This window comes from Phyllostomus discolor, chromosome 6 (genome assembly GCF_004126475.2).
Source record: "Phyllostomus discolor isolate MPI-MPIP mPhyDis1 chromosome 6, mPhyDis1.pri.v3, whole genome shotgun sequence".
NCBI classification, from domain to species: domain Eukaryota; kingdom Metazoa; phylum Chordata; class Mammalia; order Chiroptera; family Phyllostomidae; genus Phyllostomus; species Phyllostomus discolor.
Genome location: NC_040908.2, coordinates 35,310,718 through 35,337,469, shown reverse-complemented (window position 1 = coordinate 35,337,469; position 26,752 = coordinate 35,310,718). Strand labels below are relative to the sequence as shown.

Sequence of the window (26,752 nt, the reverse complement as noted above, 5' to 3'; positions counted from 1 at the left end):
ACCATCGCAGGGTTTTGAGAAAAGGAGTAATGTGATCTGGCTCATGTACATCTCGAACGATCCCTGTGGCTGCCATTCTGAGCATCATGGTCAAAGCAGGGACACAAGCTATAGAGCAGCTGCAGTAATCTATGTGAAAGGGGGTGGTTCGGACCAGTGGGTGGGACACAAAGACGGTGAGAAGTCTAAGAAGGAGCATCTTGTATTCTGCTGAACACTGAGGGAATACTGCTTGACCTACTGCAAGACGTCTCCAAATATGGATTTATAGTCTTTACGCACAGCAACAATTCAACAAATATGTGTTGGAAATTAAAATAAACACACAAAAGACTCCAATAAAATGCTTGAAGCATCCTTGTTAGAAGAGCCTATTCAGTTCATAGGCACGTGTCTGACACAAGTAGATGCTTAAGTGTATATTGAATAAATGAATAAATAGTATATCTTATACTGTGTGAATAATTACTGTATTCCTTTAGACATAATCATTTACAGACATTAATTCAAAGTATTTTATCACCACAGATGTAACTTATTTTAGTTGACTTGCTTTAAGAATTATTTTGGCTTCTCTTGCCACCACTATAAGTAATTTAAGCTTCATTATTTTACCCAAATCATAAATTTGATTTTAAAATGCCCAGACTCAGAATGCACTGTAAATTCCGTGTGACATTTGAGTTAGGTCCCTACTCCCACATTAGCTTGACATCAATGACCCTGAGCCTCATACTACTGATCTATAAGGTGAGAGAGTTCTGCACACTAATATCCAACGTCTCTCCCAGTTTGAAAATTCCAGAATTTGACAGTCTCTAAAAAATGTACTGAAGGTCCACCATACCATGTATTTGAAATTCTTTGGGATCAGGTGTATTTTGAAGTTCAAAAAAAATTGGATTTTGGGTTCATGTAACACACCCAATGGAGCCTGGGGCAACGTGGAAACTGCCAGATTCATTTTACGTTTCTTCTGGAAGTCTCCAGGAGGAGCAATGGAAGCCTTTACAGGTAGCACACAAAGCACAGGCATACCTCAGAAATATTGCAGATTCAGTTCCAAACCACCGCAATAAAGCAAATGTTACATAAAGTGAGTCATGATCTTTTTGCTGGTGGAGGGTCTTGCCTTTAATTTGTAAAAAAAGGTGCAACATCTGTGAAGCTCAATAAAGTGAAGGGCAATAAAACAAGGTATGCCTCTACCTGGGATCTTATACATAGATTTGGATTCCCAAATTCTAGTAAGGAGCAGTTTCTGAATTTTAATTAATATAAGGAAGAACAATGGACAGGGCTGACTTAAAATCTTTCACTAAAGAAGTTACAGGCCTGGGATTCTGGTCAAGAGGGCATTGTAAGTAAACATGGCTCACCTACTCATAAAACCACATCAAAATTACAACTAAACCATAGAACAACTGATATTCACAACCATCAGAAATCAAGCTGAATGAAGTCCTATAACTATACAATTAAGGAAACCACATCAAGACTGGTAGGAGGGGTGGAGATGTGGAACAGGCTGGCCCCACAGCCATGTGTGGTAAGTAAAAATCAAGAGGGCTAGCTAAGGAACAATATATACCAGCCTTACACACCAGGCCCCCCAACCCAGGGGGGCGGAAGCTTCTGGAGTCCCAGGAAGTTCCTCCTAAAGGGCCCATGCACAGATGTCATGGGACTCACTCTTTCTGAGCTCCAGCAGCATGGGGGCAGCAGACTCAAAGGCAACAGAGTCATACGGGGATGAACTGCATTGCCCAGCATCCGGGGAGGAGCTGGGGGGCAACTTTCTCCCAGACAGAAGTACTGGAAGAAGACATTATTCCTTTTCTGAGCCCTCCTCCCACAGAGCCACAGAGCCACAGAGCCAGCAGGCAGCCACTGTATCTGAGTCTCCATCAACCTGGGTCACACTGTTGGCCCCAAACTGATGATTCCCTGAGTCCATGCCCCACCCAACTGTCAGGCCCACCCAAGCTGTTTCCAGTGAATTTTACATACAAATGACTTGTTTTGGCCCATGTTTCAAATTTTCCTAAATTCTCTCAAACAAGCAGCATCTGGCTTCAGTGAGCCCCATACCTTTCGCTAACTTGCCACAGGACCAGCACTATCAGCAGCGGGTGGTGGTTCACAGCTTGGCCTCACCTGGGTACATCCAAGCCCAGCACAAATAGCAGCCATCTGCAGATCACTTTGTAGCTTAGGCTGTGTGACCCCAGAAAGAACACAGGTGGTGGCTGACCCTGCATGTGCTAACAGCAATCAAGACTCAACTACAACAGGAGGGTGTACATACCCTACATAGTAGGTGCACCTTGAGTACCCAGCTTGGATAATAGGAGAGGCTGTGCCACTGGACCCTACAGGACACTGACTACATTAGGCCACTCTACCATGTCTGGGAGACATAGCAGCTCAACCTAATATAGAAACAAACACAGGGAGGCTACCAAAATGAGGAGACAAAGAAATATGGCCCAAATTAAAGAACAGATCAAAACTCCAGAAAAAGAAAACAGAATGGAGACCAGCAAGCTACTAGATGCAGAGTTCAAAACACTGGTCATAAGGATGCTTCATAAATGAACTTAGTGAGGACCTCAACAGCATAAAAAAGATCCAGTCAGAAATGAAGGATACATTAAATGAAATAAATAACAATTTACAGGGAAACAACAGTGAAGTGGATGAATCTGAGAATCAAATTAGTGATCTGTGATATAAGGAAGCAAAAAGCAACCAAACAGAACAGCAAGAAGAAAAAAGAATCCAAAAAAATGAGGAACCTCTGGAACAACTTCAAGTATACCAACAGTCACATCATGGGGGTGCTGGAAGGAGAAAACAGCTAGCAAGAAATGGGAAACCTACAGGATCCAGCAGAAGAAAGGCCTGCTTGAGTGTGGTTGGTAAGGTAATAATATGGATGTAATAATTTATAGTTATAATTTGAATATTTCATCTAAAATGCCATATGGTGTGCTTGAGTATGATATTGCTATGTTACAGAATTATATGCATATGATTCTGTAATAACAAAGGGGCGTTATTTGTGCTGGACCCTGTATTTAGGAAAATAATGAAATAGGGAAAAAAAATTTCCTTAACTTGGTGAAAGAAATAGACATACAAATCCAGGAAGTATAGAGAGTCCCAAGCAACAAGAACCCAAAGAGGCCCACGACAAGACACATCATAATTAAAATGCAAAGGTTAAAGACAGAGAATCTTAAAAACAGCAAGAGAAAAGCAGTTAGTTACCTACAAGGGAATTCCCATAGAACTGACAACTGATTTTTCAAAAGAAACTTTGCAAGCGAGAGGGGACTGGCAAGAAATATTCAAAATGATGAAAAGCAAGGACATACAACCAAGGTTACTCTTCCCAGAAAAGCTATCATTTAGAATCAAAGGACAGATGAAGAGCTTCCCAGATGGGAACAAGCTAAGAAGTTCATCATCACCAAACCAGTATTATATGAAATGTTAATAGTAGTTCTTTAAGAAGATCAAAAATATGAGCAATAAAATGGCACTAAACACATATTTATCAACAATTGAATCTAAAAACAACGAAATAAATAAGCAGAACAGAAACAGAATCATAGATACAGAGAACATTTTGATGGCTGCCAGATAAGATGGAGGTCAGGTGGATTGATTGAAAAAAAGTAAAGGGATTAAGAAATAAAAATTGGTAGTCACAGAATGGTCATGGGGATGTAAAGTACAGCATAGGAAATAGAGTAGCCAAAGAACATATACACATGACCCACGGACATGAACAAAGGTGTGGGGATTGCCTGAGGGAGTCGGGGGAGAGAGGGTAAGGAGGAAAAAATGGGACAATTTTATAGCATTAACAATAAAATATAATTTTTTAAAAATTTAAGGAGTAAGAACATCACTATAGTGTCACAGGAATTGGGATGTGGCCATGATTAATACTCCTGCGAAATTTGTATAGAAAGCTATTTGACTGAGTAAAACAAGAAATCACTGTATTTCCATGGAAATGAATTCATGAGTCATTGCTACACAATGAAAATATGGAAGGCAGCTCATTTATATCAAGAAATTCTTACAAGAATAAAACCATTCAAGCACGTAGCTTCACATCCAAATCAAGAGCAAGGAAGTTCTAGCATTGCTTTGCTTGAATCCACTCCTTTCAAATACACTTTGTTTCCAATTTTGAGGCAGAGAGCCTGAGTAAGGTGGAGGAGAAAGCCAAGGCTTCTTTCGAGGTGGGATGGGGCAGGATGAAGTTCACCCAAACTTCTGTCCACCTGGCCTTCTTCCTCTTGTTCCATCCCTGTCCTCCCCTCTTTCTCTCCCTTCCCTTCACTCTTTTTTGCCCCATATGCTGCAAATAAATCTCAGAGAACCAAGGCTATGGTATTGGCTGGCTGAAGGGGAAGCTGGACCAGAAAACTATTTACATTCAAATTGCTTTTAATTTACCCAAGAGGCTTCTGGCCAAGATGGAGGTGTAGGTAGACACACTGTGCCTCTTTGCACAACCAAAAGAAGGACAACAACAAATTTAAAAACAAAAAAATAACCAGAACTGACAGAAAAGTGAACTGTATGGAAGTCCAACAACAAAGGAGTTAAAGAAGAAACATTCACCCAGACCCATAGGAGGGGTGAAGACAGGCAGCTGGGTGGAGAAGACTCTTGTCAAGGCGGAGGCTGGAGGACTGGATGAGGCAGTGGTTGGTGGAGTGGGTGGTCCCACATTTGTGTGCAGATAAACTGGGAGGAACAACTGGGGAGCAAGACAGATCACACAGCCCACAGTTCCAGTGCAGGGAAGTAAAGCCTCAAAGCCTCTGACTGAAAACACCTGTGGGGGTTAAGGAAGCAGTGGGAGAAACTCCCAGCCTCACAGAAGAGTTCGGTAGAGAGACCCACAGGGTTCTAGAATGTACACAAACCCACCCACATGGGAATCATCACCAGAAGGGCCCAATTTGCTTGTGGGTAGCAGGGGAAATGACTGAAAACTGGCAGAGAGCAGAGCAAGCGCCATTGTTCCCTCTCAGCTCCTCCCCCACATATAGTGTCACAACCCAGCAACTGGGTTGCCCCACCCTGGTGAACACCTAAGGCTCTGCCCCTTATATGTAACAGGCCTGCTGAGTCAAAAAAAAAAAAATGGCGAAATGAAAGAACAGTTCAAAGCTCCAGAAAAAAGACAACTAAGCAACAAAGAGATAGCCAACCCATCAGATGCACACTTCAAGACACTCGTTATCAGGATGCTCCAGGAACTCACTGGGTGCTTCAACAGCATAAAAAAAGACCCAGGCAGCAATAAAGGTTGCATTATGTGAAATAAAGAGAAATCTACAAGAAATCAACAGTGACGGGAAGGAAACCAGGACTCAAATCAACAGTTTGGAGCAGAAGGAAGAAAGAAACATTCAACCAGGACAGAATGAAGAAACAAGAATTCAAAAAAAATGAGGAGAGGCTTAGGAACTCCCAGGACATCTTTAAACATTCCAATATCCAAATCATAGGGGTGCCAGAAGGAGAAGAGGAAGACCAAGAAATTGAAAACTTATTTAAACAAATAGTGAAGGAGAACTTTCCCAATCTGGCCAAGGAAATAGACTTCCAGGAAGTCCAGGAAGCTCAGGGAATCCCAAAGAAGTTGGATCCAAGGAGAAACACACCAAGGCATATCATAATTACATTAGCCAAGGTTAAAAATAAGGAGAAAATCTTAGAAGCAGCAAGAGAAAAGGAGAGAATTACCTACAAAGGAGTTCCCATTAGACTATCAGCTGATTTCTCAAAAGAAATCTTGCAGGCAAGAAGGGGCTGGAAAGAAGTATTCCAAGTCAAGAAAGGCAAGGACCTACATCCAAGATTACTCTATTCAGTAAAGCTATCATTTAGAATGGAAGGGCAGGTAAAGTGCTTCCCAGATAAGGTCAAGTTAAAGGAGTTCATCGCCAACTGGCCCTTATTATATGAAATATTAAAGGGACTTATCTAAGAAAAAGATCAAAAATATGAACAGTAAAATGACAACAAACTCACAGCTATTAACAACCAAACCTAAAAAAAAAAGCCAACAAAAAACCAAAAATAAACTAAGCAACCAACTAGGACGGGAACAGAACCACAGAAATGGAGATCACATGGAGGGTTATCAGCAGAGCAGTGGGAGGGGAAGAGGGGCGAAAGGTACAGAGAATAAGTAGCATAGATGGTAGGGAGAAAATAGACAGGGGGAGGGCAAGAATAGTATGGGAAATGTAGAAGCTAAAGAACTTATATGTATAACCCATGGACATGAACTAAAGCTGGGGATGCAGGTGGGAGGGGTATGCAGGGTGGAGGGGAATAATGGGGGGGAATGGGACAACTGTAATAGCATAATGAATAAAATATATTTTAAAAAATTACTTTTAATTCTCCCCTCAAATCCTACTCTTTTAACCCCTTTATTTGTGCTGGGTCTCCTTTCTCACTCAGGCCTCACTCCTACCTTCTCACGCCCCAAAGGGTGCCTCAACACAGGGTGGCCCCAGCAGTGGGCCTCAGAGGTCACCTCAGAGAAGCTGATCTGACTGAACAAAGCAGCTTTGAACTCAGCCTCCTTCCCTGCTGCACTGGGACGCTGGGGGCAGGGGAAAGCATCTCTGAGGGTGATGCAGGATCACAGCAGGTTCCCTCTGCATGGTCCCGTCTCCACAGGCTCAGGAACTTTGGCCCATTTTGGGGCTGTTACCAACATTTCAACCAAAAGCCTTCAGTTCCTTTGACATTAGACATTTATCCCGATTTTCCACTGAGGGTTGGAATAAACTCCAGCATTTCTCTAAGAGTTTGACAGTAGGTAATGGACTTCTGTGAGTGCTGCCAAAAGTGTGACAGGCAAAGGCACTGCTGAGGGGGTGCACATGGACAAAATTTATTATTTCAATAGTTAGAACTTACTTTAATCAGTAAATATATATGTGTGTGTATGTCTACAAATACATAGAATAGGATATTAAAGCCATAATTTTAAAGATATTGCTTATGAGGAGTAAAAACAGAGAAAGGTCTATTAACATCAATTTAAGTAACATATTAAGTAAATAAGAGTATTGGTAATGAGTAGCAATTGCAAAAATGACGGAGCTGGCAAGAAATAGGCTGCCATTTGAGGAGCAGTGCCCCTGCCTACGTGTCCCTTGAGCTCAAACTGCAGCATGATCTGGTTCATTAAAACCACAGCCCCTGAAATATAAACTATTGTCCCACTGGTCACCCACCTAAAAACACATGCCAACCCCTGCCTGCTCTGACATCCTGAATGCCTGGGTGCGTGCTATGGGCCACATCTGTGAGACACAGGCAGGCTTGCCCATCTACCGCACACCACCTGTATCTGCTCTGATGTTGGCAAGGGAGTGTGTGCGGGGATCTCTCGGGAGTGGTACATCATGAAAGGTGTCCCTGACCATCTTTCTTTGACTCTCAGGGCAGGAGTAGGCCGTGGGGTTCCCCTTGTGCAGTCAATGCGAACCCCTGGTCATGAGAATGTTCATTCCGAACCAGTTCCTGAACTCTCCTTTACGAGCCCCAGGTTGGGGAGAAAAGTATAGCAGGGTAAATGTGGCTTTTTCCCTGATTCCCACATGTTAAAATCGATACATTAATTACGTGATACAATTTTTGGATGAGCTGGATAAAGTCACTGCCAAAAAGGAGTCATCATTTCTGGGTGCTGCTCCCCAACATCTAGTCAGTTTACAGTCCATCATCCCATCTACCGAGTTATCTACGTTTTGTTCCCAGTTTACCTTCAAGTTTCACAGTTCAACGTCAAACATTTTGACAGTTTTTTCTAACAATTTTTACATTTCTTTGGGTTCGTGATTGCTTCTATCTGCTTGAGTATTTTTCTGGATAAAGGTGCACTGGCTCACACTCTGCAGCAGACAACTTAAGGGCCTTCACTGTCTCCTGGTCAACGTGCTGAAGTGGACACTAAATTTGGTAACTTTCCACATTGTCCCCTGTGCCTGGTATTCAGACACATATCCATACTAGGATCCTAAGCTTCCATAAGAAAATAACAACCCAATGTCTAGATTAGTAGACTATAAATATACTTTTAAAAAAACTTAAAAAATAGAAAGTATTTAAGGCAGCTGGATTCTGGGTATACAGAGGAAGTACAATGGCCTGCTCACTTTTCTGTTGCTCACTTTTTAAGAAAGATTTGGTTGCCTGGCTGGTGTGGCTCAGTGGACTGAGTGCTGGCCTGTGAGCTAAAAGGCTGCCGGTTGGATTCCTGGTCAGGGCACAAGCCTGTGTTGTGGGTCAGGTCCCCAGTTGGGGGCACGCAAGAGGCAACCACACACTGATGTTTCTCTCCCTCTCTTTATCCCTTCTTTCCCCTCTCTCTAAAAACAAATAAATAAAATCTTTTTTTAAAGAAGATTATTTGCATCTATTAAAAAAGAAAGATTAGGTTGAAGACAACATTATTTAAGGGGGATGGCCCAAAGGACAGGTAGTCTGTGCGTTCTTCTCTCAGTCCTCTGGAGTCTCCCCAGGCCAGCAGAGAGCAGGCCACACGGGGTGGCCTGTGGAAGAACTGCTGTGGCCACACAGCCCGCAGCCCACGTGGAGGGGCTTCGGGAAAAACCACCCAATGAATAACAGCTCACTTAAGGCCTTTTAAGGACTCTGGGTCTCATGTCACAAAATCTTGTCTAGGAAGATTCTCAGGAAATTTCTCTCTCCTTTCGGCTATGGGAGTAATTTCCCTTTACCTGAGCAGTGGGTAAGTTTTCACCTGTGGACGCCATGACTCATGTACTGAGCACCCCTCCCTCAGCGCTGGCTGCCGGAGCCACGGCCAGATCTAGGCCCACCTGCCGCAAATGAACAGCGCTTCCCACGCATGCTTAGTGTATTAGCATCACATGTGACTTCAACTTATCTTTCCTATTTACATTCTCCTCTTTACTCTCAGCCCCAACTTCCTTATCTGTAAAAGTGAGATAATAAGCCTATCATGAGAATTTAAAAAGATATAAACTGTTGTGTATTTTTTGGTACACATATACCCAATATATTCTAGTAATAGCCCACATTTATTGAATGCTGATTGTGCACGATGACGTAGCACTTTGAGAGTATATTTAATCCTCATACAATTCCATGAAGTTGGTGCTAGTATCACCCCTATTTTACAGAGGAGGAAAAGGAAGCCCAGAGGATGTAAAGAAATCTGACCAAGATCTCAAATCTTCCACAGGTAAAATTTGGAACTGAATCCAGGCCTCCTGACTCTGAGCCAATGCTCTTAACCATCTACTAATATGGTAGCTATTACTTAAAAGCTATTTTTTTTAAAATAATTTGTCTTGTTTTTCCAATCACTTATTTATTTGCTTATTTATTTTCAGAGGCTGGGTGCGGTCACATTCAGGGTCCAGAGCATCCCCATTTTTATAAGTGAAAGTACCACTTCCCAGGATAACGCTCGGTAGTTTTACCACTGTGTCTGCCTTCGAGCAGGACCACTGCTCGTACATACAGATACCTTTGTGCAGTTTAGAAAAAAGGGGCACCCATTTATTTTTAACATCCTTTTGATCTTGTATTAGATATATTTATGTAAACTGTCTTGAGTCCTCTGTGGAATTGATGGTTATAGGAAAATAAATATAAATATAGAACTTCATCTGGCATTTAACACTCTTACAGTTATGGGTAAGCATTAATACACATATTACCTTTATATCCTTGTTCTGTCTCCCTGAGATCAATTTTGGTTATTGGTTTGAAATCAGTATCCCACAGTCGTATACACCCATCACGTCCGCCGGTGGCAAAGCCTTCTTCACAAGCGTACATGCTGAAGATCCCGGCCTGTCAATTAAGGCAGATAACACTCAGTGCTGCCACCATTCTGGACAGCGATGGAGAGTGAGTCTTGATGACTGAAAATCAAAACAAATCCCTGTTCTCTGCTGAAATCCTGACAATAAAACAAACAGCCATTTAGAGTGCCCTTTATTTTAGCTGGATTAAAAATTAATGATAATCACCGCCAGAGCCAACTGATTCAAGACATCCTTTGCCATTACTAAACTGATGGCAGGTTGTTAAAAAATTATTCAGAATTCCTTGGTTAAAGCAGACAAGTGATCGTTATGAAGAAAAGATGTGACAACTGATCACTATAAAGAAAAGTAAAACAACGGAGGGGTTTCATGTAAATTGCTGTCCAAATAATCAGGTAAAGATGTTCCAGCTAGAAGCATAAGCACTTCCACATCTCCATGAACTCCAGAAGGCACCGCCTGCGCCTGACGGAAAGCATCAGTTATAGTGGTGGTAGCTGATGCATGCTTGAAGACGTTTTTTCACATCTGAAATAGTTTCCTAATTTAAAGATGTTTTTCTGCAGAAAAATATTTTATTTGGTCTGTTTAAAAGTGCTACAAGTGAACAGTGTTGACCTAAGATCCAGAGTAAAGAGAAATTAGGTTACTAAGGCAGCTGCTTTTATGAATGAGGACAAACACTTCTTGTTTTAAAAACTGTTTCATAATTATCAAAGCCAAGAAAATTGGTCTTGAACATACAAGACAATGAAAGGTCTACAATTTCATAGTTCTTTTGCTAAGAGTTCCTTAAACTTTTCTCCCTATTATAAGTAATAGGGGATCAATTTGGAGGCGATAAGCAAGAGGGATATCAAGCCTCCTGTAACATTTCACCACACTTCTATTCACTGCAATAGGCTTACGTTTCATGTCACCTCCATTTTGTCATCTGTAGATAGAGCAATGGAACCTTTTTAATATGTGTCAAAATTGAGCAGAGAGTCAGAAGTAAAGTTTGCCCTGTTCTCACAGAGCAGACCATCAAAAGCGAGTTTGTCCATGGTTTCTGTTTGAATTTTAACAGCTTGTGATGTGGACCTAGAGGGGAGGAAAATGTACCTTACTAATGGATGTAGTACAGTTATCCCCACCCTTGCTATTCAATGGGTGAGCCACAGGCCAGCAGCAGTGAGATCACCCCAGACACACTGAGTCAGAATCTGCACATGAACACGATCTCCAGGAGACTTGCAGGCACATTCCAGTATGAGAAGTGCTGGTCAGTGAGAGGGAACTAACGATGAAATAGTTCCAGTCTTCTGCTGAGCTACTGTTGATGAATAGCAACATTAATCGGCCAATTAGTAATTGAGGTAAAGGCTAATTAAATTACAGTGTTTTTGAAATATTTCTTCTAGGTGAACAAAAAAATTTGGGAAATCTTTCAGGCATGTTTAGAGAGTGTTCAGCAGAGTTGGATTATCCTCAAGTGATGGGGAAAAGACAGAGAGGCTTGTGGCCTTAACTTATTAAGTAAATCTTACCAAATTTCCACTTGGGAATACTCACACTATGTGCTCCTTGAATGGTGCGGACTAAGTTGAGCCCTTTCCAGACATAGATGTCCCCATTTAAAGCACCGGAGTAGGTGATGTCTTCTTTGGCACACGCAAGGCAAAGGATGGTCTGAAGATCCCCTGTTTTGCCAAATATCCCTCTTTTTGCAGTCAGGGCATTTCCACATAGTGTCCAAAACTAGGAAGTAATTGATAAAATAAACAGATCCAAAAATAGAGTCTTCCAATGCATGTCATTATTAGTGTTTATTTGCTTAATGTTTCAATATGTGTTACATAATTTGCTATGGCTGAACTAGGTACACGTAATTTAACTTGTTTTGCTGTGACAGCAGAGAACCACAGAGCATTTTAGCCAACTAGCAGATTACAATATTTCAAAATCTTCAAAGTTCCAAAATTTCAAAACTTTACTGTTTAATGGTAATTTAATATAAAATGTCAATGTTCCCAGAGTTGGAATACAGTGGATGAATCATCATGCTTTTGTTTGATGAACTTCTTGTCAAATTACAGAACTAGTATAGGTTCACTGTAGAGAAGTTTAGAAACACTGAAACGATAAATAGGAAAATTAAAACTATCTACAACCTCCTGTTAAAATTTTAGGCATTTTTTGATGGATGTAAATATATTTGGAAATAATTTATTTCTAACTAAAAATACCATAAATCTTCACTGTAAAAATGTTACATAGAAATATGTATTTAAATATAAGCTTAGCTCCATATAGCCAAATAATTGATGAGACTTTTCAGTTTTAGTGGTATAATTTGTCAGGTGGAAAATCATAAGCATAAAGCTTGAACTACTTTCTAGAAGGCAGCAGGGAGACTCCCATTGTTACATAAAAATTAAATACTTTGCTTTGCCATACTTTTTTTTTCAAATAATGAAATGGTCCAACTTTAGTGCCATGTACATAGTCCCTCACAGTTTATAATGGCTCTTTACATATGTCTAGTTACATAATCTTCGAAATACCCTTGAAAAGCAGCTAAGGCAGATATTATTACCCCTGTTGGGCGGGGAGAAAAGAGAGCCTTTGCACCTCACAGAGGGTAAAGAAGGGTTCAAGGGGGTTATACATGACACAATATTGACATCTCGATCTTTGCCTCAGGAACTTCAAATCTAATGAAGATACACATAAAACAACAAGAGAGCATTTTAAGGTAGCCTATTCAGACCGCCTACAAGTGGCAGGAGAATTCAAAGAGAGAAAACACGTTGAATTAATTGGGATGAGTGAGAGCAGGATTGGGAGCCTTGGTGAGGAAGAAATTGCACTGGGGTTCAGGAGAGCAGGATCAGGCAAACCTAGGTGACAGGAAGTGTGAGGAAAATCAGTGGCAACACTAATCCTCTGTGCCGGCAAGAGAGGGAAAATGGCAGTCCTCGCAGAGTCGGGGTTGGAGGGGTGCAGCAAGGGAGGTGGTATGGTCCTGGGGGAAGCAGTTCTGGGATGGCTGCGCCACCAGGAGGGCCGGGGCTCAGGCAGCTGTGGAGAAGGTGGCCCTTAGGGAGCAGGAGAGACAGAGGTGCACCCTTGTAAGACAATATAAGATTCTCCTCTCATTCAAGAAGTGTCCACCCTGGTGACTCAATCTTTGTGTACTGTTTTTATGAAAAGGCATGAAAGTCTACATAGAAAGAATAAAAAGATCTGGGAAAAGACAGGTAAAAGCTTTGGCAAGACGTTTAATACTTAAGGATTAACTCTGAACCTGAACAAACTGTTAGACCTAACTACATACATGCCAAAGAACTTGATGTTCATGGTGACCCTTAAGGCAGGCATTTCTTTCTCACTGTGTCTCCCCAAGCATGAAGGTAAAAAAGAGAGAAATTATTTTGTAATTATTATCCCTTTAACTTGGGGTGTGCACCTCTGACCTCAGTTACTGAATTATTTCTAGATAGACACCGAAGAAAGCAGAGACCATTATCCTCAGACATAAAGGGTTTCTGATAAAGCCACCCAGTCAGATGGTATTAATGTCAACATGAAATATTCTAAATAATTAAATGATTCTCTAAAAAGGCAGATATAAATGTAATGCCAGGATAGGTCTGAGGCTTTCTCTGGAAAATGGCAAGTCTTTGACCTATTGTCACTTCTTGAGAAGCACTTTCTGTTTGGAAAACAGTAACAGTTGAGGGTAGGAACACATCACTAACCCAGCATCGAATGGAGAGTCATTGTCTGTCTTCTCCAATCCCCATTCGGAGACTGTAACGCAAGTTTTGCAGGAACTGGCAGTCACCTGGAGTCTATCTGGCCCGGGGAATTGCCAAGGTCCCTCTGGTCTCTGACTGGAGACTGGAGAAAGATCAGTACCCACAACCCTGGTACACTCATTTGCTGTAAAACCAACCAAGCAAATGAAGCTCAACTGCTACTGTTTTTCAAGCGCTCATTTCAGATCACTGATTTATTCACCTGTTTGCAACACCAGAAAGGATTTCACCCTAGCTATAAAAATTTCACATGGAAATATTTTCTTGGAGTGCATCAAAGATTTTGTGTTCACCATGTGACTGGAATCCTTCACAGGCTGTTAGGCACGTGTGGGGAGAAAGGGTGGGGATCCTAGAATTGAGTGAAGAAAATATATATAGTGAAAATAATTTGTTGAAGTTTGTTGAAATTTGATGTGGAGTTCTTTCTAAACAAATTAATAAAGAATGGCTGAGCTGGGAGGAGGGGTATATAAGGGGACTAACTGGTAAAGGGAAAAACACAATAAAGATTAAATTTTTTAAAAAAGAATGGCTAAGCAGGCATTTACCAATTCTTCAATTTGAGGTAAAAATCCTTATTTTTGCCTAGGAAAAAAATGCCTAAGTCTGCTAAAACACAATTAACAAATTTATCAGGATAAGTAGATCTTAGTGTTTTCAAATGAAGTTCCAAGGTTTTCTCTTTCTCTGCTCTTAGATTTAACTGTCTGAAGGTTAGAGTTAACCAAGGAAAGAAAGAAACAGGAAGACGCTAAGAGTTCTGTCAATTAAGCAGCTAATCCATTATTTTTAAAAATCTAGTTTTGGGGAAAAGGGAGTTAGGCCAAGTTAGATCATTAAAGAAATAATTTCTAAGTGGGAAGAGCTATACAGGGAGTCAGAAACCGAGTTTAAATCTTCTCTGCATCACCATTTCTGTGGTCCTAGGAAATGGGAAAAGCAGTTAACGTTATTGGGCCCCTACTGGTTCCATCTACTGGTCAGTGTAACTCTTAATAAATTCAGGACGTAGTTTTTCCTAGAGGAAGATTAAGTAGTTCCCCCAGAGACAGGTGGAGGGAGATAAAACCAATGTTCAATACTATAGGCCCTGGCTTCCTCACTGCAGAATGTGTGGGTTGGACGATGGGTCCCAGGCTCCCAGACAGCCACCTGGCCTCATGGAAGTCGGGCTCAGCATGAGCTCATGTATTTCTTTACTTGTGGCTCGAAGTACAACTCGGTGCTCTTGCCATGTTTTAGACAGATCAGAAATTCATGTTGGCAGACACATATCTTTGATTAATGAAAGTTATTAAGCTGATTAATATTTAATGACTACAGTGTACTTTGTGGCCACAATCTTTCCAAATATCCATTCTCATAGAAAGTTTTACAAAGAGGTCCTTTGTGATGATAACACTGATAATCTTTGAACATGTCATGGGCCAAGGTCCTTTCTGTTCCCCAGTCCCACGATTCATTCCATGGGTGACCAATGCCTCCTATCAACTCCTGACTGAAGTGCCAGCCCTCCCCTGGGTTCTGCTGCCTTCCAAGCTCTCCCTACCAAACTCACCTGCCCACCAAGGCTCAGCTCAAAGCGCACCCTTTCCGGAAACACCCACCATTCCCTGACCACTTGGGATCATCCCTATAGAATTTCAGTTTCGCTTCTCTTACAGAATGTTCTGTTTTCATGTTTTTAGTTGCTCCACTTGAAGCAGACTGAAAAGAGGGTCAGCTTTTAATCCTTCACACAGTACAAACTCAGCTGTTTATCAAATTTAATGAGTGTTCTAGACTTTCATGTGGGCTGTGTGAAACATAAGGAAGGATCCTCCAACTGCTGCTGAAGCAACAAGTACCCGTATTTCAGCAAACATATTCTCAGGTTAGAATCAGGTCTTTGCACAAAGACTACAGAATGTTTAGGAAGCCCCAAGGTGCTGGCAGGACGCCTGATGTTAGCTTCCTTCAAGATCAGAGAAGCAGGTATGAAGGCTCTAAATTTAAGAAAAACAATATAAAATCGAGCAGTTTCTCAACACCAAATTACGTATATAAACACCTAAAATACTTTTCATTCAAGGTTCTAAAAATTTGAAAAAGATAACTACTTTACCTTTATATGTTTTACTCCACAGCTAACCACTCTGTTTGGCTGATACGGATCCCAGGAAATATCAAAAATCTGTTTAAAAAATATTAAAAGTTGCTATGTTGGTCACTCACATTTTTTGCCTTCTTTCAGATATCAGTCTGACTGCCCGTGCTCCACCCTGACTCTAGAACACAGTGTTGCCTGCACGGACTGCGAGGTGGAGGGTTAGACTCTGAGGATGAGTCAGGAATTGCTAACACGTGTTTTACTGTCTCATCTCCACTTACCTTAGGCCTGGATAGAGAGGTAATCATTAAGCACAATCACTGAGAACAAACTGGTGTCATATTTTTAACTTTGTCCCTGCAGGGTAAATAAATTGTGATGATGTAGGATAATTTTTTGGTTGAATTTTCAATAGCTCTCCACAAGGCTAAACAAACACTTCTGAGAGAGTTTTTAAAAATGAAAAGTAAAAAGAATTATAAAATGCTTCATTTTGAGTAGGAAAATGTGGCCAACAGTTTCTAGTATCACAGAAGTTAATATTCCTGAACATAAGGCAGAGTCATTTACCTGGCACCATGCCCACCGAGGCCGGCATTTTGATCTGATCCACAATGCTATCATATTTTCAGTTTTCCAAGGAACTGCAAACATATCTGCCAACATTACTCATCATTCTTTAAGAAAAGCTACCAGGCAGACTGCAGGTAGTCCTGTTTCTATTGGGGGACAGCGGGGAGAAGACTATGATCCTTTAGGGTCAGGTCACCTGTGGCAGTTGTTTAACATGCACGCTCCCCTGGCAGAAAGAACCTGAGTTAGTGGGTCTGAAACTGAGTCCAGGCGCCTGCATTTTTAAATAGACCCTGGGAGACTCTGGTGCAGGTGGTCCACAGACCACATTCTCTGAAGCTCTAACAGAAAAAAGAATCAACTGCCAGGGCCAGCATCTAGACCACAGGGCCCTTAGGCCACTAACTTCTCATCACATAGGAAGGAGTAATACGAGCCAATCATCAGAGAAAGAAGGAAGACCTATAACCTTTGGTCAGGTAGAAAGGAACAATTATGGACCACAGAAAGAGAACTAACGAAAGAGCACCTGGTCCAAGTACCCATCTTAGCTTTGCAAGCTCAGGCAACATTTAGCATCTCTAACCTTAACCTCACCTTCTTTAAAATGAGGGACACCACCTCAGTTTTGTTATGAGGTTAATTAAGATAAGGTAAATATGATCATTTTGCAGGCTGTAAAGCACTCATTATAGAAATGAGTACTGGGGATTAAGTATTTTAGTCACTAAAATAACTGTGAACATAATCATTTGCCCATAAGCATTCAGTAATCATTTATATTAGCATCAATAGTAAAGAACAAAACTGGGTGTGATAGAAATTACAGGGTCTGGGAGAACAATGTTATAAAAGAACATTATTTCATTAAAATATTCTAGGCTATTAAAATTGGCGTTCTCACTAGCATAGCACTGCACTTCTTACAAGCTACCCCTAACTGGAAAGTGTACAATACAGTAACAAAGCAACAGGAAATTCATCTATCGATCCAGTCCAATCGGTTTACTTTACAAGATATGATGGGCTCACAGCATAAACAGAAGCAGTACCATCCAAAATGTAAGAAGTGCAAATATTTTCAACTTGTTCAGTAAGAGCTAACTTGTTACCAATTACATACCAATAAATTAATACCAATACCTGGGGGTAGAACCCAGGACTCATGATGCTGTAAAATCCTCTTAGAGCATATTCATGTGTCGTTAGGGCTGGGAACCACTGGGCCAGGTCACTTCCAACCCGGAAGTTCCACTGCCAGTCACTCCTGGGCTTTCTGAGAACTTAATCCCCAAGCACAATTTGCCCCAGTGTGTAGGAACAACTATGGGATCCCCTTGATACCACAATTATCCATGGAAGGCTACACTGTTCATATAAAAAGGCTTTTTTAGACTTCAGACAAAGTTTAGTATTTAATTAATATTTCATTAAGACCTCCTTCTACATGGGCACATATTCAGCAAAAATACAAAACAACTAAGAATCAACATAAGACAATCATACATAGTCATTATTTTTTAATTAGAAAATCAAGGCAGTCAAGTAGCCAAGTTATTTACATTATGCAAGATGCTAGAGAAATCAATTTCTTACCAGCTGATGCATATGCTGGCTTCGCATCCCACCGTGCCAGCCATGGCAACATGGAACTAGCACTCACTTCTCACACTCGCTTCTGTGTGAGTGACAAGCGGCCACAACCTACACTCAAGGTGCCCCGTGCAGCAAAGAACCACACAGTTGTCTCTACACTCATTTGAGATGCAAAGGTACATGCTTGTACAAATATTTTGTGAATATAAATTTCTAACAACTACTTCCATTTCTAAATGAATACATACATCTAAACTTTGCATATAATTTCAAATATAGTTCTATTTTGATTTTATGAGGAAGCCATGAAAAGCAGTAACAAAGCATTCAGTCTCCAAAAGAGATGCCAACATAGCTATTAATCCTAAATTAATTTTTTTAAAACACTAAGTTTTTAAGCTGAACATGTAGAGAAAACATACACGTGGAAAACTGACTTTAAAAAGTATTACGAACTTTGAGAAACTCTATCACAGCCCCCTCCCCAGTTATACAATCTGTAGGGCTTGATCCAGCAAGGTTTTCTTACCCGGTCGGAGTGGCCGGTGGCTGAGGCCAGAAGCTTTCCCTTCCTCCAGTCCCAAATGCAGACTGTGTTTTTGGCATCTAATCCCACAGAGGCTAAACGCTAAGAATAAGAACAGTAACTTAATACCTAAAAATGATGGCAAGATTTCCCATTATCCATGCTCCCTTTCAACAAATGGTAACTGATTACCTATTATGGGCCAAGCTTTGTGCTTATGATGAAAAAAATAATTTCTCAAGATCCATCTTAAATCCAAAAAAGCTATCACAGATGACTTCCATGCATATATACTGAAATTTCAAAAGCCTATCAGTTACAAGTCAATTATCCTTCTTAAACACAGAAACATATGTGCAAAAATCTCATGAATCTCTGATTAGACATTGGAAACCATAGAAACAGAACTTGAAGGCAGGGTTTAAATTTATTTTTTAAATTTAAGATCTTAATGTGAGATTTAAGACAGCCTAGGATTTTATAGTGTGGGAGCCTCAACGAACTACTAGAATTAAAGGGTCTGACCAAAAAATAAAGGAGAAATCCCATACATTAATATTATTTTCATTCTCCTTAATTTCCATATTTTCACAAACATCCCAAATGACTCAAGAAGAATACATAATTTTAGTGAAAGGAAACTGGCACTTCGTCTTCCAGTCCACATTCTTTGGGTTCATATCAGAATTTGTCCTCAAGAGAAAGGAAAATTTAACTTACTTTTCACTAAAGTAAAGCCCACATTATTGAGACACAGCCAAAAGGAATCTATTTTATTCATTTGCAGTGACAGACCCCACAGCTACCTGAGGAGCATTTATATTCCCTTTGTTGCTTGAGAGGGGATGGGCCACTCGTCATTTTCTAAATATCACTTGGTTCCAGTGAACTCTGTCTAGGGAATGAGGCAGACCTGAAGAAACAGGCTCAGCAAGCCAGGACGTCCGTCATGGTAAGCACGTCACAGGAGGTTGTTTTCCTCAACTGACTGAAGCACCCCGACGCCACCCGACCCCCACCGTGCAAAAGGAAGACTAAAGGCTAAAGTTGACTTCCCTCAGTCACTTTATATTTTTGTTGTCATGCTTTAGAACAGCGATTTTCAACCAGCGTGCTGTGGCACACTGGTGTGCTGCAAGAATTTTTAAAACGTGCAATACCTACCTATTTAGTCAAGGGCCCTTCTCTTCCCTTAGACCGTCAAACAAAATGACAACAGCCAGCCGATATGAATGAATCAAAATCATACCTATTTTTTGTCAGATTGGCAAAAAATATGGTGTGCTCCAGAATTGCAGCAATTAGTTTGTGTGCCATGAGATGGAAAAGGTCGAATATTATTGCTTTAGAACCAATTCTGATAAAGAATGTTTGCTAGAAAAACGCAACCAAAATCAGATTGAGAATATGAATTTAAGAATGCATCCAAGCACACATTTACACCTGTATGTGCGTGTGCGTCCTGACACATTCATTCAGTTTAGTCGGGAAGTCCATAACTTCAAGTTCAAACAAAAGTCACTAACCAGCTTTTTGTCTTTAGATGTGGATATGCAATGGAATGTAGGCATTATCCTCACTAAATTAGATGAGATTACAATGTAGTAAAATCAAAAACAGATATGCCAGAGGCCTACATTGTAGTGAATCTGGTTCTGGAAAGAAAAATGAATAATGATCACTACTCCCTCAAAGTAGAATGCCGGTACGCCAATGTTAATTTTAAAAAGTGACTCAAACCAAGTCAAGTCCTACAATCCACTGAACTTCACACAAAACTTCGAGTTTGGTCAAGCATCTGTGAATAATTTGACAGGTCTTTCCACAACACAGGCTTACAGAATTCTGAACTTTGACAAAAATTGGATTGAAGACATTAACTGACCAAAATACAGAAGGTTTAAAAAAAAAGAGTAAAAGTGGCCTTGGAACACGGACAAGGCCGGGGGGGGGGGGGGGGGGGGGGGGGGGGGAAGGCAAGGCCTTAGAGAGGAGAAAACGCAGTGGGAGCCAGGAAGACCCCTCACTATCTCCACTCCTTTCCGCAACATAGTTTTAAAATTGAGATACAATCGACCTCTGTGACATATAACCAAACCTTTTCTGCCAAGTGTTGCTGGAAGTCAAGGAAAAGACAGAAACCTTGTTGGGGCCACTGGGAAGGCTTCATGAAGACTTGTGAAGTTTGTGGAAGAATGAGTTACTTTAAGGGGCAAAGAGGCTAGACAGGACAGCCTGAGGGGGCCCACAGGTGCGAAGAGCAAGGGCTGGTGGAGGACCCCTGCTCACCTGTCCAGTTCGACCACAAGGGGATAGTGAAGGCAAGGCTAGAGAAGTTGGTGAGCCTGGAATGCCCAGCTACAAAATGTGGACTTGATTCAATGGGTACCCTAGGGTTTCTTGTTTTTAAACAATTCTCTGACACTTCTTTTTCCAGTTTGTGAAATGTATTATCAAGAAATTTACTGTGTTGAGACCAGTTAAGAGGTTGTTTAAATTGTCAGGTAAGACACAGAGTTGGAACTTACAGGATGGTGGCAGAGAGGATGGTATGGAGAGGACGAACGTCAGAGCTACTGTAAAACTAATAAATACACACGCAGCAGTGACTGCCTGAATTCTGGGGGAGTGGGTAAGGAGACTTTGTTAGAAGTGACCTCAAGGGAAAGAGTCCAAGAGAGCCTTCTCAGTGGACTATTAGGAGATGATGTAATCTGAAAGCAAGGAGAACCAAGGTGATGCTCAGGGTGTGAGATCTGTGGAACAGGTTTGATCCAACCCTTATTCCAAATAGGAAGCTAACAATGGAAGACATAACGGAATTGCTGAGCAGAATTGTTGAGTCATGATGGACGTGGTCAGCATGAGTTCAGGACTTCCTCCCTGAGGCTTTTTAACCAGATGCTGAGAGTGGGGGGAGGGGGGACACGGACCTCAATGGGCTTATTCAGGGCTGGGTGTCAGTGCCACAAGCTCGGAAAAGGCTCAAACAGATGAAGACCCTCAGAGGCTGCCAAGGGGCGACAGCAAGGGCTGATAGACCTTCTAAGTCTATAGGCTACGTGAATCATAATTCTAAGCGACCTATGAGAAATCATTAAAGAAAATGAAAATAGAAAAAGATACACACCTGTCCATCTGAGTCAAAAGCCAGGCAGGCGACTCCATGCGTATGGACATCTTTAAGGATAGACACGGTCTGGACATTATAGGAATCCCATATACATATATATGGCTCCTTCCCAACTTGGCCAGTTGCAACGAGAGTTTTATCTGGGTGTAAGGCAAGGCTGGAAAAGAAAAAGGGCTCTTTTCACATCCTCTGCTGAACACAGTCAAGAAAAACACCGATCATCTTTTATCCACATTTGTTTCCCATTTTAATCATCTAACAGGAAAATCTGAACTATCCCCCCCAAATAATTAATTACCCAATTGGTCTAAATATAAATGTTCAACTTTCACAAGGAGGCTTGGCACAATTTAACAATGGTTTCATCTGATTTTACCCACTTGCTTACCTTGAAAATGGGACACTGTCAGGATTATAATTCTATGATTCTATGATTAGAGAATCTTCTGTATGGTTCTGCTTTATGTCACGATGTTTACTCACTGATTTTGAAAATATCATTCAGCTTTCAAGCTAGCTTTTGACTTTAGTTTAGGGGAACTGCTGTTGTTAGGACAAAGTGCACTTCTCAGGGTTAACTAAACCTGCTGGAGACGCCACGCACCATGCTTGTTAGGGGTTCAAAGCACGGAGGGGTCCAGAGTCAAGTGCTGCTTCTGTGGCCATAGATCATGTATTTGAAATGAAATTGTCTATTTTACATCAATTACTGTGACACCAAGAGAACCGCTAATTACTACGCTTGTGTTTTTGTGCAGCATTTTCCCTCTGCAGTGCAATCAAAATAAAACTCCGTCAAACACCAACCAGAATTTCTAGGAGTCTGTAGCAGCCAAGAGGGGGAAATGTTATCATTACTACTTCCAGCTGAGAAATCACTCTCATGTTTTAAATTCACTGTATAAAGAAGTTGTGCCTTTCTAAAAATAGGTATTGGGAATTGAAAACAGAGCAAAAAAGAGCACATTACCTATATTTGAAAAAACTAGCAGATGACTGTTTACCTAGCAACAAAAGTCGGGTTTTCCCCCTTTCTAATTTCAGCATGGCTTTAGTAAGAGTACACGCTCTGGAATTAGACACCTGGATTTGCATACTGGCTGCCCTTTACTACCTCTGGTTGCTTGAACGTATTGCTTCATCTCTTTTGCCTCGAGTTCCTTGGCTATCAAATGAAGATACTATATTAAAATAGGTAACTTAATGACTGTAGAGCATTTAGCACAGGACCCGGCACAAAGTGAGCCCTTGATGCAAGCTCTTTATCACCACCACTCGTGTAACTGGCGTCAGATAGGTAACAACCGACATCACCAAGTCTCTGTGGACACGGTGTGCCTCTGAAAAACAAACTGCTTCCTGGTTCTCTCCTGGCTCCGTGCATGGTCCCCACAATTCTGCAGCCACCAAGTACCATAGCATGTCATGGTGGTCCCTTCCTGGGCCGCCCACCAAACCTAGTGCCATCCACTGCAGAAGACCCCTGAGTACCACCCAGCCCCTCACCAACAGGCCCCCCCAGGCCGTGTACCCTGGAGCCGAGTGCAGCTTGTCTTCCCAGGGGCTCCCCTCGCCCCACCCCACATGTCTGCAGTCCAGGCACTGCCTTGAAGCTGGAGGTCTGCCCCACTTGCACCCTCCTGTCGGGGCTGGGTGCCGCACCGGGTTTATGTTTTCCTTTTTAGGCAAACAGGGTGCAGTGAGAGTGCACAGGGGCGCTCTGTGGCTCCGGCTGTGTTGGGTAGTGAGTGCAAGTCCCAGTGGAGTGTTGGAGAGGTTCGAAGAACACTGGAATCAGGCCCCAGGTGCTGTGGCCACGACCTCCCTCCCCAGAGGAGCCCAGACCTCACGGGATCTCAGGAGTCCCACGGGGCCAGCAGAGGAATCCTGAGATGAGAAACACCTAGTTGCCCCAGGCACTGGAGTCTCCTCATCCTTGACTTGTCAGTAAGGTGCCTGGCTCACATGGCCTGTTAAGCCAACCCCAATCCTCCTTGATGCGTCACCTTCCCCCCGAACCCCAAGGCCGAATCACAGTGTAGGGCACCTGGCCCCACCTGCTGCCAGGTGTTGGGGACCAGGCTCTGGCTTAAAAGCTGTGTAGGGGCAGACCAGGCAATCACTAACTGTGTGAAGGCCGCAAGTCGATCACCTTCCAGAAGGACGAAGGCTTTGGGGCATTGACGTGGGCTTCTGGTTCGGCCGCTGGGGCCCCGATCCAACATTACCCGAGGTCCAGGGCTGCAGCAACCCAAGCGCACTGCTTCACTGCACATCCTCGCAGCTGGTTATTTCCCAGGCAGCAGCAGCGAGGTGTCTAGAATTTGTTCCGGGAGTCCATCACTGCCTGTTTCTGGAGACTTTTCCCAGAAGAATAGTCTCTACACATTGCTCTCTCCTTCTGACAGTGAGCCTCTTCACTCAAGCCCTTCCTTCAGGAAAAGTTCTCCTCTGGCAAACACCCTGGCAGGGCTGCCCACAGGTTTGGCCGGGGCCTGGGCAGAGGGCGTGGGGTTTCTCAGGAAGGCAAACAGGGTGCAGGCCGGCTTTGCAGCTTTAGCTGAGTAGCAGGGAGTTCGGGAGGGTCCAGAGGGAGGGGCAGGAGAGGATAGGCCAGAATGCACTGAGCATCAGGGGAGGCTCAGGGAATAACTCACGCCCCAGGTGCGGCTGCTGAGACCACTCTCCCCAGAGGAAGCCCCATCTCTCAGAGTCTAGGGAGTTCTAAGCGCTGGCAGAGGAGTCCTGGCAAGAGAAACACCTGGGAGCCCGTATCTGAGCCATGTAACAAGTGCTTGCTGGAAAGCGTATCCTCAGGAATCTTCATAAGGAGTGATATGAAAAGATAACACATACAGAGGCAGAGCTTTGTCACAATAGATGAATGCAAGAAGCTTTAAAACCTTTTATGCTTGTAGAGCACTTCAGCCTTCAGGCTTGATGAGCAGTGACCAAAAAGGTATAAAATGACACTCCCAATCTTACTTTTGTTGGGGCATCTTTTATCTTTGGCATTTGATGGTATCTAGATGTCCTAGAAAATTACAAGACAAGTGGATGGAAGAAGTCTATAAACACCTAATGACAAACTGGTATATGTATTTTAGCTTGTTCATTCAACAAACCCTTATTTAAGTACCTAAGAAATATCAGGGGTACCATTATAAATACATAAATGGAAAATACACTGCCCAAGAAGCTTAGCCTATGTGGAAGGACAGACATGTGAATAAATAATGAAATGTCAATACATACACGCAAGGACATAAAAAGATGGAGGACAGAGGATGGGGTGACCAGCTGCCCAAGACTTTTATGAAAATATGAGTCCATATGACAGACAAGGTGCCAAGGGCGTCCGTGTGGAAAGACAAAGTCCACAGTGAAAGCCTTGCTGAGAGCAGCAGGAAACGAGATGGGCAGATGAGCAGGGGTGGTCACGAAAGCCCTCGGAGGCTGGCCAGGAAGTTCGGGCACCACTGACAATTACCAGCAGGACACAGCGCAAACAGTTTCACAGGTTAGGAAGGTAACCCTGGCAGCAGGGAGGCACAGCGGGAAGCACAGATAGGGAGGGGGTGTGAGGAGAGGAGGCAGGGAGGCCAGATAGGACTCGGTGAGACAGCAAGGCAACACTGGAGTAGAAGGGATGGAAAGGATGAGTTCGGGCAGTGGTCCCCAGCCTTTTTGGCATCCGGGACCGGCTTTGTGGAAGACCACTTTTCCACAGACACGGGGTGGGGATTGTTTCAGGACGATTCAAGTGCATTACATTCAAGTTCACCTCCTGCTGTGCGGCCCAATTCCTAACAGGCCCAGACTGGTACTGGTCCGAGCCCCAGAGGTTGGGGACCCCTGTGTCAACGGGTATTTAAGAGAAAGAGAGTGGGTAAAGGTTGAGAATGTTTGAGGCTAAACAAAACCTTAACATGTCCAAGTTGCCAGAATTTTTTTGCTTGGGTAACTGAGTGGATAAGGCCCAGAGCTCGGCAGCATTTGAGTTGGAAGACTACGAACCTGATCCTGGGGAAATGGCCTTAACTCCATCTGATTTTTAGTGGGGACGCCGAGGAGACTCCTCAGGTCTGCAGTCCTGTGGGGTATGGGGAAGGGGGTTTGACTAGACTGTACGCTCCAGGAGGGCAGGGCAGTTTCTATGGCTCTGTACACAGTTCCCGAAACATCCTATAGCAGAGGCGGCATTAACTAAGCACTTGCTGGCCCTGGCCGGGTGTCTTGGATGGTTGGAGCACCGACCTGTACACGAAAGGTTGTGGGCACGTACAGGAGGACACCCGTGGGTGTTTCTCTCTCTCTCTCTAAAATCGGTTAATATATCCTTGGATGAGGATTAAGAAAAACAATAAAAAGCAAACACACACACACAATGCTTGCTGAGGAAGAAGAAGTGAATGATCCCATCCCCAGGCCGGCTCACCTCTCCCCTCCCTGCCCGCAGCAGGTTCTGCCTCGGGGCTGGGAAATGAAGGGCAGTGGGCGCACTGCCCCTAAACGGTCAGAGGCACTTTCAAGAGACATAAAGGAAACTGTTTGGCTGTGATCAAAGCTTCTAGTTAAAAATGCTTGGAATGCTGGGTAGATCCCCGAGGTTCAGAATCACCCAGAATTAAAAAGAGAAAAGTCCTAGGTCATCATCTTAATATGATTTCATGATTCCTGACTTTTCTTGTTCCGTGAATGAAGGGGGAAATGAAATAGACAGTTTTCAACAAATCCTTAAAGAGGCCTTCAAAATAATTTATCGTAAGTTATTCAATTAGCAGTGTGACCTAGTATTATCCCATTGTGGATTTGAAGTATTTTTACTCTGGTTATTATCATTTTTTTCATTCATAGTAAAGCTCACAAATTTATCAGTTATGGAAAAGTTCACCTTGAAATTTTTCTTGTTTTGTTATTTGCTGTTTGGGGGTTGGGTTTTTTTTTTCTTGTCTTTCTCTGCCAGAAGCTCCTTTACACTGTCCTTTAAATCAACTCTTCCCAGCACATGATACATTGACCGTTCCTCCTTTGCCATTTGAATACATTAACAAAATTATCAATTTCTCTTCTTCTAAGCCAAGAGTCTTTGACCTCATTTCTCTGGCTTGCATATGACATGATTGCTTAAAATGACTCATAATGTGCCTA

At 42.5% G+C, this 26,752-nt stretch overlaps 1 protein-coding gene across 7 annotated transcripts in view; it reads right to left on the bottom strand.

The window, feature by feature from the left end:
* EML6 (EMAP like 6) overlaps nucleotides 1-26,752 on the bottom strand; it is a 226,943-nt gene that overhangs the window by 123,369 nt on the left and 76,822 nt on the right. For all 7 annotated transcript variants that reach the window (XR_004903668.1, XM_036027959.1, XM_036027961.1 and 4 more), the window contains exons 2-6: nucleotides 21,599-21,758; nucleotides 18,472-18,570; nucleotides 15,789-15,857; nucleotides 11,433-11,618; nucleotides 9,768-9,903 (exon numbers count right to left, since the gene is read on the bottom strand). Coding sequence is in view for 6 of the 7 variants with exons in the window: in XM_036027959.1 (XP_035883852.1) it covers nucleotides 9,768-9,903; nucleotides 11,433-11,618; nucleotides 15,789-15,857; nucleotides 18,472-18,570; nucleotides 21,599-21,758 (650 nt within the window). In the remaining variant the exon portion in view is untranslated. The remainder of the gene's footprint in view (nucleotides 1-9,767; nucleotides 9,904-11,432; nucleotides 11,619-15,788; nucleotides 15,858-18,471; nucleotides 18,571-21,598; nucleotides 21,759-26,752) is intronic.